General features: G+C 49.8%; 2 protein-coding genes across 2 annotated transcripts; one reads left to right on the top strand and one right to left on the bottom strand.

Moving 5' to 3' along the window:
- Positions 1 to 112: 112 nt before the first annotated feature.
- Positions 113 to 6032, top strand: LOC123143006 (nitrate reductase [NADH]). Its single transcript, XM_044561748.1, has 2 exons — positions 113 to 1397; positions 4110 to 6032. Exons 1-2 carry the CDS (start codon positions 227 to 229, stop codon positions 5681 to 5683), a joined length of 2745 nt encoding a protein of 914 aa, XP_044417683.1. The 5' UTR covers positions 113 to 226; the 3' UTR covers positions 5684 to 6032.
- Positions 6033 to 14174: 8142 nt separating this feature from the next.
- Positions 14175 to 15549, bottom strand: LOC123143005 (SKP1-like protein 1). Its single transcript, XM_044561747.1, has 2 exons — positions 15088 to 15549; positions 14175 to 14473 (listed from the first exon to the last, which is right to left on the bottom strand). The coding sequence occupies exons 1-2, from the start codon at positions 15430 to 15432 to the stop codon at positions 14348 to 14350; spliced, it is 471 nt and encodes a 156-aa protein (XP_044417682.1). The 5' UTR covers positions 15433 to 15549; the 3' UTR covers positions 14175 to 14347.
- Positions 15550 to 16277: the final 728 nt, after the last annotated feature.

Raw genomic sequence — 16277 nt, 5'->3', positions numbered from 1 at the left:
AGAGAGCGCCTCATATTAGACCAGTCGACTATAAGGATAGGGCTGCTAGCGGCCTTTTGAGGCGCACGTCAGTCCACTCGGGAGGTCGGCGTTGCGTGGGTGTATATATACCAGCCTCTGCACGACTTCTCCTCCAGGCCACTACCTGCCGGTTCCTTCTCTCATCTGCCGCGACCAATCCAGAACCGATCCAACACTTGTCCCACGACACAAACACAAACACAGCATGGCCGCCTCTGTCGAGCCACGGCAGTCGTTCGGCCGCCTCGACGCGCCGGCCACCGCGCCGCCGGCCCGCAACGGGGCCTCCAACGGCATCCGGCGCCGCGCCGACTCGCCGGTGCGCGGCTGCGGGTTCCCCCCGCTCATCTCGCCGCCCCGGAAGGCCCTCGTCGAGGAAGATGAGGACGAGGACGATGACGAGGAGCCGGAGGAGGACTGGCGGGAGGCGTACGGCTCGCAGCTGCAGCTGGAGGTGGAGCCGTCGACGCGCGACCCGCGCGACGAGGGCACGGCGGACGCCTGGATCGACCGCAACCCGTCCCTGATCCGGCTCACCGGCAAGCACCCGCTCAACTGCGAGCCGCCGCTGGCCCGCCTCATGCACCACGGCTTCATCACGCCCGCGCCGCTCCACTACGTGCGCAACCACGGCGCCGTGCCCCGGGGCGACTGGTCCACCTGGACGGTGGAGGTGACGGGGCTCGTCCGCCGCCCCGCGCGGCTCACCATGGACGAGCTGGCCAACGGGTTCGCCGCCGCGGAGCTGCCCGCCACGCTGGTCTGTGCCGGCAACCGCCGCAAGGAGCAGAACATGGTGCAGCAGACGGTGGGCTTCAACTGGGGCGCCGCGGGGGTGTCCACCTCCGTCTGGCGCGGCGCCCGCCTCCGCGACGTGCTGCTCCGGTGCGGCATCATGTCCTCCTCCAAGAAGGGCCAGGCCCTCAACGTGTGCTTCGAGGGCGCCGAGGACCTCCCCGGCGGCGGCGGCTCCAAGTACGGCACCAGCGTGACCCGGGAGTGGGCGCTCGACCCGTCCCGCGACATCCTGCTCGCCTACGCGCAGAACGGGGAGCCGCTGCTGCCCGACCACGGCTACCCCGTCCGCGTGCTCATCCCCGGGTGCATCGGCGGGCGCATGGTGAAGTGGCTCCGGCGCATCGTGGTCACCACCGCCGAGTCCGACAACTACTACCACTTCAAGGACAACCGGGTGCTGCCGTCGCACGTGGACGCGGAGCTGGCCAACTCCGAGGCGTGGTGGTACCGGCCCGAGTACATCATCAACGAGCTCAACACCAACTCGGTGATCACCACGCCGGGGCACGACGAGATCCTCCCCATCAACGCCTTCACCACCCAGCGCGCCTACACCATGAAAGGATACGCATACTCCGGTACGATCTATTTTCTTTACGTTCTTTTCAGAAAAAGTGAGACGATCGAAGATAGAAGCTTGGTAGATTTGTTCTTTGTCTTGGTATATACGTACATGGCGCCAAGGATGACGCATGCAATTAGAGAGTATATACTATGCTTCCGTACGCTAGCAATTGACCGTAAGGAGCATATATATATATATACCATGTTTTATGCTCACGTAGGAAGAAAATGAACTTAATGAGAGTAGTGTAAAGCTCAGCACCAGGACATCTGATCTGACCAAGCACAGAATGCATTTTCTTACTTGATTGACATTGGCATGTACTAGCTAGCATTTGAAAATGGCAGTTAGCATCTGAAAATGGCAGGTTGAGTGCGACAGTCCCTTGTTTTCTACTACCACTAACAGCTGAGGGTGGTGGCAGCCACTCATTGTTATTTTACCCTTACCACCACTACTTCCGTAGCATTGACCACAGGATGATGAGCCGAGCTAGCTTAGGGCATGTACAACGATTGATAAGATAGTTTTATCGTAAGTTTTGCATCTAATTTAGATATGACAAAAAATATGTCTATAATGGGTCATCTCTTAGTCTTATCTTTAATAACTAGCTATTCTTAAAAACATGGCGAGACATATTATGCTAAGACAGCATCATTTATTCTAAGATAGCATCATTGTACATGCCATTAGGTGTCTCGTGGCAGTAGGCTAGCTCCAAAACCGGGTGCAAGAAGAGAAGAGAGATACCGTGTGTACTTAAGTAGTTTCCCTTGCGGTTCATGCAACCGTGGTGCACTTTCTCTGCCAAGGAAATCATACAATATCCATGCATGCACTTTTTTTTCTTTTTTCTTTTGGCAATTGCATGCACTTTTCTTTTCTTTTTTGACAAAAAATGCGTGCGCTTTTCTTGTGGCTCTGGGGTCGTTGGCACTTGGTGGCGTCCAAAAGCTAAGCTGCTTGTAGCCGCTGGATGCATGCCATGGACTAACTACTTATTATATACTGTACACCAATAATACAAAACGTTGCTAGCTCTTGGAATAGTCGTCTGACGTGTGGGCCCCGCGGCAAGGTTTTGCCAGGTCGTACCTGGTGGAGTGCCGGCCGGCTTGGGTATAGAGCAAGGACAAATCAAGCGAGCCATATAATTGGAGGCACAATTCGATCGTGTGGCCAACCGCAGCCAGCAGCCAGATTTTTCTCCTATCTAGTCTAGCACCAGTTCAATAGTAACTCTACTAGCCTACCGATTACAGCTATAACCTATAGTCCCCTGAAAGAAACTACTACATCTATACGAAAATATAAAACGTTTTTTAGACTAAACTAACCTTATATTTTGATACAAAGGGATTATAAATCATAGTGCCTTGTGGTTGGGTTCACATGTGCGCACAAACAGTGAACCAACAAAATGTAGTATCACTCAGTCGACTGGGGTTTAGCAATAGCGTATTAATAAAGCTGATGTAGCCAAGATTCAAACAGGGTATAGTCATCAGAGAGGGACAAGAAAGGCGCAAACAAAAAAGGCAAAAGGCACAAGAGAAGGACTAAGTCGGAAAAGCTAAACAACTAACCACCATCCGTAGACCATCAACCAAAGCAAAAGCATCGATGAATGCCATGTTGCCAAGTCTCACTGGACAAATTACTAGTGGAGAGGTCAAAAGCAAGTAGGCAACTGAACAAAGCATGCACGCATGATTCGTCCCGTTTTGGAACGGGCACTAGCTCGCCGGCCAATCATCAACAAGGGGAATCGGAATCTAGCAGCAACGTGGATACTTTCTGCTGAATATTCCAACTTGGGCCTCGGGAAGCGTGTCGAGCTGGGCTGCTAGCTTGCTTGCCGACACAAACTTCCTGCTTAAAAGAGAAAAGAAACGTTGCTTTGTTAAGTGCCCCCTCTGTGCTCCGTGAGAACTGAGAAGACATGTACATTTTATACGAAGTCAAACAACACAAAGCTTGATCAAATTTACAGGAAAAGTACCAGTAACTCAAATAGATACGTATAATATGAAAATGTATTTTTATCATCTATTTAATGATAGTACTACCTCCGTTCCTAAATATATGACTTTATGGCGGTTTAGTGTTTTATTTGTTGATAGTTTCTTAAGTGGTCAAACATTGTACAATTTGACTTTTGTCAAAACCTTCTTTTAATCAAAGGAGGGAGCATCTCTAATTATTGTAACTTAATTAGCAAAGGGGTGACTCTATATCCTATGTACTACTACCTCCATCTGGGTTTACAAGTTCCTTTTGTTTTTTGTGTGCCCAAATTTTAACCATATATTTAAATAGTAAATTTTAAATTAAATATCATCAAATTCATATCACCTGATTATTATTAGAAAGAGGTTTCGAATGATATTATTTTTTACCACGTAAAACTTACATTTTATTTAAAGTTTGACAAAATACAAGGGGTCCGAGCTACGCATGAGAATTCTCTACCATGCAACATGCATTAATGCATTATATGTGCGTTTTAAATCACATTGCATTTAAATGTGACATGCACAACTTTTTATATTAAGACTTTTTTTGGCTTATGCAAAAAAATTCTCACATGATTTAAATTGTAAGGGCCGAATTAGTATTCTGCACATATTTAGAAACTATATATGCAACTCTACGGCAACACATGGGGTATCATCTAGTCACCAACTCATGATCACTAATTTCTTATCGTTGCGTTTTCTAGGTGGTGGCAAGAAGATCACACGAGTGGAGGTGACTCTGGATGGCGGCGAGAGCTGGATGTTGTGCACGCTCGACATCCCGGAGAAGCCGAACAAGTACGGGCGGTACTGGTGCTGGTGCTTCTGGTCAGTGGAGATCGAGGTCCTAGACCTCCTGGGCGCCAAGGAGGTGTCGGTGCGCGCATGGGACCAGACGCACAACACCCAGCCGGAGAAGCTCATCTGGAACCTCATGGGCATGATGAACAACTGCTGGTTCAAGGTGAAGGTGAACGTGTGCCGCCCCCACAAGGGCGAGATCGGGCTGGTCTTCGAGCACCCCACGCAGCCGGGGAACCAGACCGGCGGCTGGATGGCGCGGCAGAAGCACCTCGAGACGGCCGAGGCGGCCGCGCCGGGGCTCAAGCGCAGCACGTCTACCCCGTTCATGAACACCGTCGCGGACAAGCAGTTCACCATGTCCGAGGTGCGCAAGCACGGGTCCAAGGAGTCGGCGTGGATCGTGGTGCACGGCCACGTCTACGACTGCACCGCCTTCCTCAAGGACCACCCCGGCGGCGCCGACAGCATCCTTATTAATGCCGGATCCGACTGCACCGAGGAGTTCGACGCCATCCACTCCGACAAGGCCAAGGCGCTCCTCGACACGTACCGCATCGGCGAGCTCATCACCACGGGCACCGGCTACAACTCCGACAACTCGGTGCACGGCGGGTCGAGCCTCTCCCACCTCGCCCCGATCCGCGAGGCCACCAAGGTCGCTGGCGCGCCCATCGCGCTGTCCAGCCCGCGCGAGAAGGTCCCCTGCCGCCTGGTCGACAAGAAGGAGCTCTCCCACGACGTCCGCCTCTTCCGCTTCGCGCTGCCGTCCTCCGACCAGGTGCTCGGCCTGCCCGTCGGCAAGCACATCTTCGTGTGCGCCACCATCGACGGCAAGCTCTGCATGCGCGCCTACACGCCCACCAGCATGGTGGACGAGATCGGGCAGTTCGAGCTGCTCGTCAAGGTCTACTTCCGGGACGAGCACCCCAAGTTCCCCAACGGCGGGCTCATGACGCAGTACCTGGAGTCGCTCCAGCTCGGCTCCTGCATCGACGTCAAGGGCCCGCTGGGCCACGTGGAGTACACCGGCCGCGGCAACTTCGTCATCAACGGCAAGCAGCGGCGGGCGCGGCGGCTGGCCATGATCTGCGGCGGCAGCGGGATCACGCCCATGTACCAGGTGATCCAGGCCGTGCTGCGGGACCAGCCGGAGGACGAGACGGAGATGCACCTCGTGTACGCGAACCGGAGCGAGGACGACATCCTGCTGCGCGACGAGCTGGACCGGTGGGCGGCGGAGTACCCGGAGAGGCTCAAGGTGTGGTACGTGATCGACCAGGTGAAGCGGCCCGAGGACGGGTGGAGGTTCAGCGTCGGGTTCGTGACGGAGGACATCCTGCGGGCGCACGTCCCCGAGGGCGGCGACGAAACCCTCGCGCTCGCCTGCGGGCCGCCGCCCATGATCAAGTTCGCCATCTCGCCCAACCTGGAGAAGATGAAGTACGACATGGCCAATTCCTTCATCTCCTTCTGATGAAACAACATCATGTCTCCTCCTCTAGTACGTAGCATGCATGCAGCTGCCTAAGCTACGTAAATACCACCGCGTCGACGCATCAATCTGTGCATGTACCCAATGTTTATATGTGTCTGTCGATCGTATTTGTTCATTAGAGAACCGTATGTACGTGCATGCGTACGTGATTGCATGAATTATACTCTGTAGGTTGTATGTACGTACGTACACTTGTTTCCTAGAGTACATTGGACATATACCGATGTTTTGCCCCAGGAAGGATGTGAGGTTTACGCGGCTTCGGTTGAGGGTCTGTTTATTCCTTCATGCACACTACCTAGTATGTAAATAAGATTGATTATTCTTCTATCTAAATTGTTAAAGCCGCTGCCAATATATAAGCATATGAGGACAATCTCATTTTTTTCTTCAAAATCAATGTATTTACATGGATCATTGTACTCTAATTTTTGCCCAGTAGCCTCGCTCAAATCTTCCACAAAATGGCCGGTCGTAGTTTCCTCTCCCGACGTGGAAGCACCATCTGACCCTCCTTGTCCTGCCCAAAACCGCATTGTGTTGAAACAAATAACAATTTTTAACTTAGATTAACCCAGAAAAGAACAATGGAAATCATGTTAGTATAAATAATTATTAAGAGTAAACTAGACATGCGGGCATTATTCATCAAAAAGGAGGTATGCGTCACCACATGCAAAGAAGGGTTAATGGCGCCGTCGTTGAGATTTTGAGCACCACAAACAACAAGTGTTCAAACTATGTTGCCATGCTCGCCGATATGTGCATCTTTCCTGGCCGCGACCAAGAAGAAGCACGTCCAGTGGAATTGTGACAAGTGTCACAGCGGGCCCAAAAAGAAAGTCGAGATGCGATCTTCAAGGGCAATAACCTTGAGAATATCATCACGGTTCTGTTTGTCACCACCGACCGTGCCACCAAATAAGCCGCTATTGAGCATGTAGTATGCGTCTATTGGGCAGTTTATTCCATGTCACGGTTGGCGATCATGGATAATAAGAACGATGATCATCTCAAGGTCATAGCCCTTGGTGATGGCATTGAACTTTGCACGGACTCCCAATTGTGAAACCTGCCTCAGTTCCCTCCACATGCTCCTTCTTAGTCACTTTCAGGTTCTCCTAGTCATTGACCACACTAAGAAGCCTCACGATGAGGAAGAAGATTGTAGTTGGTCGAACTGTTCGGGCCTAGGTGAATGTAAGATTGCTTTCTTGGAGGCAACTAGCTATTCCATTGATATGTAAGTATGTGCGAGCGTGCATAGGTGACACATGCCACAAGAACCGGTTAGCCGTATGTGAGAGTCACCAACGAATGGTCGCGAATGATTAGCTAGGTAGTAGCTTTTCTAAACTTAGCTAGTGAACGTCACTGTTGGTGCTAATTTTAGCTTGTTTCTCGACCACATCGCATGAGACAATATTTAATCTACAGAGGTAAAAAAAAACCTGGGGATTTAATATGATTTTTTCCATGAGGATTCCAGAAGGTGTCGGGAGCTGCCGTGGGGCCACCCAAGGGCCCCACGCGGCCTAGTGGTGCGACCAAGGGGCCACCCGCGTGGCATGGCCACGTGGCCCCTCGGAGTACTACATAGTATATGCATATCTAAACTTCCAAAGTACCACCTCTGTACCTTAATATAATACATTTTGCAAATCAAATATAGGATATTTGCTTGCTTGACGCTCCTGCACGGGCATGCACGCTCCCTACTCGACCTCAAGCCGGGATGTTGTTGCTTATTTCCTTCCAAAGTCGAAACCACTTCAGGAAACGGAAGGGCTGGCTAATCTGCTACTTAACTGGCCCCATTTCCTACCTGGGGTCAGCCACGGGGTGCTCAATTTGAAGAGCCGTCACCATGCATGGGGCCAGCTTAATTGGCCCTCTAGTGTAAATTCAGTTGTGTTATGACTAGCTTTTGTTGTGTTCAGTTTTATATGTATGTAAGTGTCACTCATTAGGACCATCATCTCAGTAGCGTTAATTTATATATGTAAGTTTCACTCATTAGGATCATGATCTCGGTAACTTTTGCTGTGTTTCATATTATATACAAGTGTCACTGAGTAGGATATCATGATCTGATCACTAAACCCATCCATTCTTTATGTGGCATTCTGGATATCCAATGCAGATCATGTCCACTGCTTTTTTAGCTACATGCACCTAAATTATTTAAAAGCCTAATGCTATGTTATAAGCATATAAGACCTCAAGTCAAGTCAATGACACAATGCCAACGCAAATTAAAGGTATAAAGACCTTGCTGCTACTGACGCGTTGGGAAATTTGCAAGAAAGGAACTGTTGTACTTTTAGAGGTAAGCGGTCATCCACTCATCCTATCCAGATATCCTAAACGCCATCTCAGAGAGACCCTTCTAGGATCCGCCGTGAAGAGTTAGCTATAGTTCCTTTGGCCAGGCGAGTTGATCGGCCGGCCATCATTTTCTGTTTCTCTTCTTTTTAGTCTTTTGGTGTTCCTCTGAACCGATCTTAGGATCTCACCGTCCACCTTTTGTATTCTCGCTGCTTGCTACTAATGATATCGACAAGGCCAACAATTGCTGGATCTTTCAAAAAAAAAACCTATAAGATGACACAAGGCGGTGAAAGTACCGTACGCCGTTCTTTCGGAAAATTCACAGTCCACTTAAAATTGCCAGAATATGCGATCTAAAAACATGACAGGGGATCTGACATATGGAAGATTGATGCTTCAAAATGGCCGCACAGGGAAATGTAAGGCGAGCACATAATAGCAAGTAATCAAGTACCACCATCTTTTCGTGGTAATTTTGCGTTACTCAGGACAAAATGATTGACATTACTCCACTCGATGAATTTGTCCGGATACGGGTGCTCATGTTAGTTTTTTTTTTCTTAAGTTGGCTCATGTTTTCCAAAAGGGTCTGCCTTGACTATTGTTTTTGAGATTACAGTGCGTTGAATTCCTAGTCTAGCTCAAGCCCAGCCCAGCCCAGCCCATCCTAGCCCATTATCAGACTCACGACGCACGAGTCCAGCGGTCCAGCCCCAAACCCTCACCACACCCTCTCCGTCTCTCACCACCAACCACGCCGCGCCGCCACTGGCCATCCCCTCGCCGCCGGCGCCTCCCCGCCGCCATGCTCCGGCTACGAAGCTGCATCCTCACCCAGCTCCTCTCTTCTCCCTACGCCTCCCATGTCTCTCCTCTCCACCGCCTCCTCTCCGCCGCAGCCGCCTCCGCCGTTTCCCCGGCCCCTGGCTTCGCCGCAGAGGAGTACCTCGTCTCCTCCTGCGGCCTGACCCATGCCCAGGCACTCAAGGTCTCCGCCAAGCTGTCCCACCTCAAGTCCCCCGCCAAGCCCGACGCCGTCCTCGCCTTCCTCGCCGGCATCGGCCTCTCCGCCGCCGACGTCGCCACCGCCGTCGCCAAGGACCCGCTGTTACTCTGCGCCGGCGTGGAGAGAACCCTGGCCCCCGTCGTCGACGGGCTCACCGGCCTCGGCCTCTCGCGCTCTGAGGTCGCGCGCATCGCCGTGCTCGTCCCCGGCAAATTCCGCTGCAGATCCATCGTCTCCGCTATACACTACTACCTGAATCTCTTCGGGTCCATGGACGACTTGCTTCGGTTGCTCAAACGCGGCTTCTGGCTACAAGGTTCTGACCTCGAGAGGGTGGTCAAGCCCAACGTCGCGTTCCTCCAGGAGTGCGGGCTACATGATTGCCACATTGCCAAGCTGTGCATCCGTGTGCCAATGATCCTCACAATCAACCAGCAGCGCCTCCGGGCGATGGTGGCATGTGCCAAAGCTCTCTGTGTGCCGCATGGCTCCGGGATGTTGGGACAAGCGTTGCAGGCTGTCGCATTCTTTGACGAGGAGAAGATCGCCGCCAAGGTGGAATACCTGAAGAAGACATTTAGGTGGTCGGATACTGAGGTGGGCATTGCTTTGCCCAAGGCTCCGGTGGTGCTGAGGTCTTGCAAGGAAAGGCTGCAACGTGTCGCAGAGTTCCTCATCTCCGAGGTGGGGTTGGAACCAGGGTACATTGCTCATCGGCCGGCGCTTCTCACTTGCAGCCTGGATGATCGGCTCAGGCCCCGGTACTATGTTGTGAAGTTTCTCAAGGAAAATGGATTGCTACATCGCGACCGGGATTACTATTATGCAGTCGCGGCGACTCCGAAGGTATTCATGGAGAAGTTCATATTCCCACACAAGGAAGCTGCACCGCACCTTGCTGAAGACTATGCAGCAGCTTGCAGAGGGGAAGTGCTGGCTAGATTCAGATTTACATGAAACATGACCGGAATGAAAATTGGTATGTTTCATTTTGTCATTCATTAGAGAAGAAAGCATAGCACTGCTATCAACTTGTCCTTCATCACGTCATATTGTAACTAAGAGTGAGAGATCAGGGCATCCTACAAGCCCTTTGAAGTATCAGTTAGTAGTATTTCTGCGCACTCTGTATCTTTATGTTGTGAAATGGCCATTGCAATTTCAGTGCAATCTTCAACCTATCTTTCCATGAACACATGTTCCCATTTCGGCCATGAAGATGATTTGAGACTTAACTTTAGATGAAAATCGTGGACTTCTTTTTCCCCGGGAAACAGTTTTGGGTTTTTTGTTGGCCAGTTGGCCACACCGTGTTAAACATGTATACCACTATGTAGATATTTTAGGTGCCCTTGTATTTGTACGGGAGAAGCAAATCGATGCTTGTACGTTATGATGATGAAAAGCAGAGTGCATTTCATACAATAAGGGAACATATGTTATGGTAACCTTGAAAAGGTTATGACATTATCAAGTTTACTTCTGCCATATCTTTTAGCTAATTTTGTTCCATATTAGCACTATCTTTATACATAATGAGGGCATCTTTGTCCCTCAGCATATTTTATTAACATAGGAAAGTGGTCTTCTGTATCATCCTTCTGAAAATTTCTAGCTGGAAAGTCAGAGAAGGAAATAGAAAAGCCATGTAGCATAGAATTTTGTGGAATTTCAAATGTAGGAACAGTAGACATGTTATGTACCTCAGTTTATAACCAAGCTGTGTGAGGATAGTGCGACATTTATTTGTTCCTGACTTGAAGTTATAGAAGCTGGATGAAATCATATCTCAGGTGTGAGCTTGCAGTAAGGCAAAGGGGGTGGTCCATGCCATACTGGTGAAGATATGTGATTTGAAGATCAGTTGTTTCCCTTTTCTGGTGCTTGTGATAATTATAGAAACAAGATTATTTCAATGCAGGCGAAGGAAACATATCAATTGATGAAGTCACTTACCAAGTGAGAAGATAGGGAGTTTTCCTCAAGCAAGAAGTAGCCGGGCAATAGTATCATACTTATTTACTGATTGTGGATGGTGCTTTCTTTCTTTCAGGAGAAGATATGCTGAAACTGGATGTAGATGATGTTTTTTCCCTTCTTCCAGGAGACGAGACGAACCGTGGCGGCTATGGCTTTGCTGTAATATAAATGATTCTGAAGGCTCTGTTAGTTGATGATACCCTGAAGCTTTAGTGACAAGTATGGCCTGATGACGGCACGGGTTTTATTAGGGAAGCTCCTACTCTCTCTCCCTCTCTTTAATTTTTAATTTTTTCCTAGTTAAGTAATCCTTCTGGTATTGTACTAGAGATTGTAACATGATGGGCGAAGACAAAGTCGATGAAGCACCGAACAGGCTTGCCAGACCCGAGGACACGTCGTGGATGAAGGCATGCATTGGTGTTGCCTGCACCGGTCATGCGTAGACGAGGGACCTGCACGAGCTATACGCCATGTCGAGGAGCCAGAGGGACAACAAAGAAGAAGACTCGATGACGGTTGTGGTGCCAATCGGCGTGGGGCCGATGTCACTAATGGTGGTCGGAGTAGACAAAGTGGTCATGAAAGATGATGGCAACGCTGGCGAAGGCCTGGTGCTGGACAAAGACGAAAAGGGTGGACGGCTGCCGGCAGCTGCGGCGGCCGAAGAAGAGCGGCGGCTGCTGCGGCTAGGTTAGGAGCGCGGCGGCGATGCTCGAAGTACGTGAGAAACCCGACAATACGACGAAGACTAGTGCGGCGCATACCACAGAAAGTTAACACGCGGGGACGCTAGAGTGGACCATGGGCCGCGGCGCCAAGGCCCGAAGGGGCGATGCAGCAACAGCAAGCGGGTCGGGGCGACAACGGGTAGACATCAGGGCGGCGGCATGGCCCACGGACCGCGGCGCTACTGCCCGAAGGGGTGGTACAGCAGCGGTGCGCGGATCGGTGCAGCCACGGGGACGGCCTTGGGCGGCGGCGTGGATCACGTGACACGCTCGCTACGGCGGCCCGACAGGGTGACGCAACGGCTGCTTGAGGGTCGGTGCAGCCACGGAGACAACATGGAGCGGACGGCCTCGGGGTGGCGATGGAGGCCGCGGCACTACGGCCCGAAAGGGCGACGCAGCGGTGACACGGGTCGGTGCAGCCGCGCGGAGAACCACGGGGTGACACAGCGGCAGCCCGATGCTCGATCGGTGGAGAGATGCGCTGTACTCGGGACAATCTTCATGGGATCTGCGAAGACGTAGATCTAGATGTTAAATAAATGGATGGTCAAAAATTAAGAAAACCGAAATGTTAACCGTCGAATGTTCTCTTGGAGAGAATGACAAACGAACGTTCACAAATGACATCCCTTCCAGCGAACGTTTGCCAGTGAAGTCCTAAAAACCGTTATTCCAGTTCAGAAAAAAATCTTATTGGCTCCAGTATTGGCGGGGGAGTAGTGAGATGGACCTTCACCACGAGCTTTTGGCATGTCAATGTGGTGTTGGCCTGCGCCAGTGATACCATGATGGAGCGAGGCGGCCGATAATTTTGACTCAGTGTCAGATGGGTGTGGAAGTAGGTTTTGTAACTCGCCCACACGCGTGGATTATCATTCAGTGCAGTTTACACGAATCTTGACACATTGAGGCATAATTTGCATGCCACATAGGACGTGGCTGGCGTGTGGGCGTTGGAGAGTTTGCCCACACGCCCGCACCACGCTGTTTGCCAGCTGTGCTGTGTGGGCGAACTAGTTTCTGCCCACAGTCACCACCTAGTTCATGTGCGTGTGGGTGAACTGCTTTTCACCCACATGAAACTCCTACGTTGTGGATGGCAACTATAGTTACGCGAACGTGGCAACTAGGTAAACACACATGACAACTGTGATTCTTTGCTAGATGGCAACTGCAGATGCGCGTACATGGCAACCAGATAAACACACATGGCAACTGTGATTAACAATATATGGCAACTATGGTTGGACCACACGTGGCAACTAGGTAAACACAGATGGCAATTACTGTTTGACCATATGTGACAAGTAGTTAATCACACACGGCAACTACGGTTTGATTACACGCGGCAACTACCATAAATTAGACATGGCAACTATAGTTAACCAAAACAGATAGAGTTGCCATGCTTTTACAACTACACTTGCCATCCCGAATAACTACATCTGCCAACTAGGATGGCAACTAAATTGTCATCATGCGGGTACCTAACGTAGCTGCGCCAGGATGTGTGGGCATTTTTGCTTCGTGCCACACGCGCGGGGTGGAGATGAGTAGTACTTGTTGGGCGTGTGGCACGAAATAGCCGCGCCCACATGTATGGGAATTCTAATGTCCGCCCACACACAACCCATGTGGGCTGCCTTCTGCTTACACCACACACGATGTGTGGGCGCATGTCAAATATACCACACGTGTGATGGATATCGGCGTCAAAAAATATATCACAAAACAGACGTGCACAAAAACTTTTTGCCAAAGGAACATGTGCCTTCCTTTTTCTTCTTTTTATTTTCTCCTTTTTCGCCAAGTTACAACTCACTGCCGTATACACACACGTATATGTATATATGCAGCCCAGCCACCGGCCTGACACGTATACCTAAACCTGCTCGTACAAGATGAGTAGAATCCTAACCTGACTCGACATGACCTACACGGCCGGACAGAAGTACTATTAGTACACCTACGTACTCAAACCATACTACTACTCGGACACTAGGCATGCATGCCAACTCCTGCTACTACATCACATCACGTAGGACTTTACTAATTCAAGATTAATCCTAACAATCTCTTCTTAATTTTGATTTTTGTCTTCTGTGCTGATTCGATCTTGACTCGTTGTAGATCATCCTTTATCGACTCATTCTCTCGCACCACGACAAGTTAAATTGATAGGCTTCATTGGTCGCAACAATCTCTCCCCAATTTTAACTTGACGAATTTACGAACCTCCTTAAATATATATGCCTTGGACTACCCGGTCTGCTAGAACCTTGTGGAATACACCACTCTGTGGACTTCACCATCCACCTTAGAGAGATACATGCCGGCTCCTTGTGGATCATACCATCCCGTGGACTACACCGCCCACTCCAGCGTCATGTAAACACAATGACCAATATATTCAAGCATAAACGCTGAATATGTTCACTAACGCCACCTCATAAACTCCAGTACAGTTACAACCAATTAAAACACAAAGAGTGCAGCTAAGGTTCACATGAGAATACTAAGCGTTCACTCAACGCGACCTAGATGCTCCTCTACTGAAATGCCCACTGGTTCTCCCCGTGGATCGTCTCCTCCTCAGGCAAGTAGTCGTTCTTGATGCTGAAGGAAACTACGGAGCTCCTCCAGATTATGGCCACTAATCGTGTCGGTAGTCTGGCAAGTCAGGTCCAACAACCCCTTGATGTTGAGGTAACTTGCAGCCTGGGAGGGGGTAAAAAGAACCATAGGGTGTCAAAGAGAAGCATTAATCTATAATGGCTATAGAACATGGATAATTAGATAGATTGTCTTGCATTAAGATGTGTTACAAGCTAATAAAACACAAAACAACACATGAAGTGACCTCCCGTGCTATATAGAAACATTAATGTATGTAGGATAATCATAAACACCATATATTGTTATGAGTAGTCTCATGTTTCCGCATGTAAATCATATACAATTTGCTGGCACATTGATAGTGCAGCTAGTAAGTTCACACTGATCATAATAAAGCTTCAAAAGTTACGCATAACAATGATATGCACATATCAGTGAAACATATCAGACCACAAGATGATGCCCTAACCAATTTACTAGGATTTCGTATGGCCGGCCAATGTCTACGTCGCTAATAAAGCACAATCATGTATAATCTAAATCTAATCTAGTCCAATCGAATCGAATCTACCTTGATGGTTGTACGAGGAGTTCGTCCAATCTAATATAAATAGTACCAAGACGCGCAAGCCCAATCTAGATCGAGTGCCAGAAGGGGAACATCAAGAAAAAGTAGATCTAGAAAAAGAAAATGGTCGAACTGAAGGATATCATACCTGGTTGAGATCTAAGAGGGTGGCACGGTTGACCTTGATGAATTCTCTGTCCCAGATCTTGAGGTCCTCGGCTAGGGCGGCGGGAGCCACGGTGTCAGACGTGGCGGCACCGGTGGCTCCAGTGGTTGGCATGGTCGGGACGTGTTTGTTGCAGTACTCGATGACCCTGGAGAGGATCTTGGAGTTGATGTTGGGGATCGGAATGCCTTTGCCGGCGCACTCATCCTCGATCATTTGGCGGATGGTCTGCGACTCCATGGCGATTGCCTCCTCTACCTCGAACTCCATGCCGTCAGACGATATGAGCATGATCATCTTGTTCTCACCTGCCTCTGCGGTCGCCATCACTGCTGGATCTAGGCTGGAGGTGGTGGCGGACGAATTGGGGATGGGGGAAACCCTAGAAACGCGGTGGCGGCGGCAGAGGAGAGGAAAATATGGGAGATTTGGTTGCTGCGGATGGGCCGGGCTAGCTCCCGGGGGAATTTATTTATTGAAGCGGGGAAACGCGTGATTGGACATCTATCTATCGTACATCGCAAGGAAACGAAGCAAAGTACTACCAAACCAAACCGAACCAAATTTGGACTGAATTTGTTTGATGACATCCGCGGGAGTAGGGGTCCGAGCACACATTGGACCATTCGATCTATATCTAGCGCATGCAAGGCAGCGGTGGTACTTTAACAAAAAGACTCCCACCGCTCCCCTCTTTGCTTTTGCAAAAAAAAACCTTTATCTCTCCCGTGCAACCCCATTCTTGCGGAACCTCTTCCAGCCAGCCATGGATCCCGATCTATCATGGTGGGCACCGCACCACCGTTCGGCCCCAAGGCCAAGCCATGGAAGCACTGGTCTTCATGCGCAGGCATACAATAATTCCTGTGTTGTTACCTAAATATAAATACATCTGCCGGCTAGTATTCACGAGCAAAATCATCGCAACAATGCAATTGATTCAGTACATTTACATATTTGCAAGAGTTTTTGACATAGCTTATCGTTTCTCGGTTCGTTTGGAATAAACTATTCAATTAAAGATCCACCAAAAGGACCACACATGGTACATCCCAGTCTCTTGACGATAATGAAGAGATATAGGTAGTTGAAGATGTGAATGTAGTGCAGTAAAATGCAAACTACTATCACATATATTAGGAAAGTAACAATATGGTGATACAAACTGCAGC

The sequence above is a fragment of the Triticum aestivum genome, chromosome 6D (genome assembly GCF_018294505.1).
Source record: "Triticum aestivum cultivar Chinese Spring chromosome 6D, IWGSC CS RefSeq v2.1, whole genome shotgun sequence".
Classification (NCBI taxonomy): domain Eukaryota; kingdom Viridiplantae; phylum Streptophyta; class Magnoliopsida; order Poales; family Poaceae; genus Triticum; species Triticum aestivum.
This window is presented reverse-complemented; position numbering and strand designations above follow the sequence as displayed.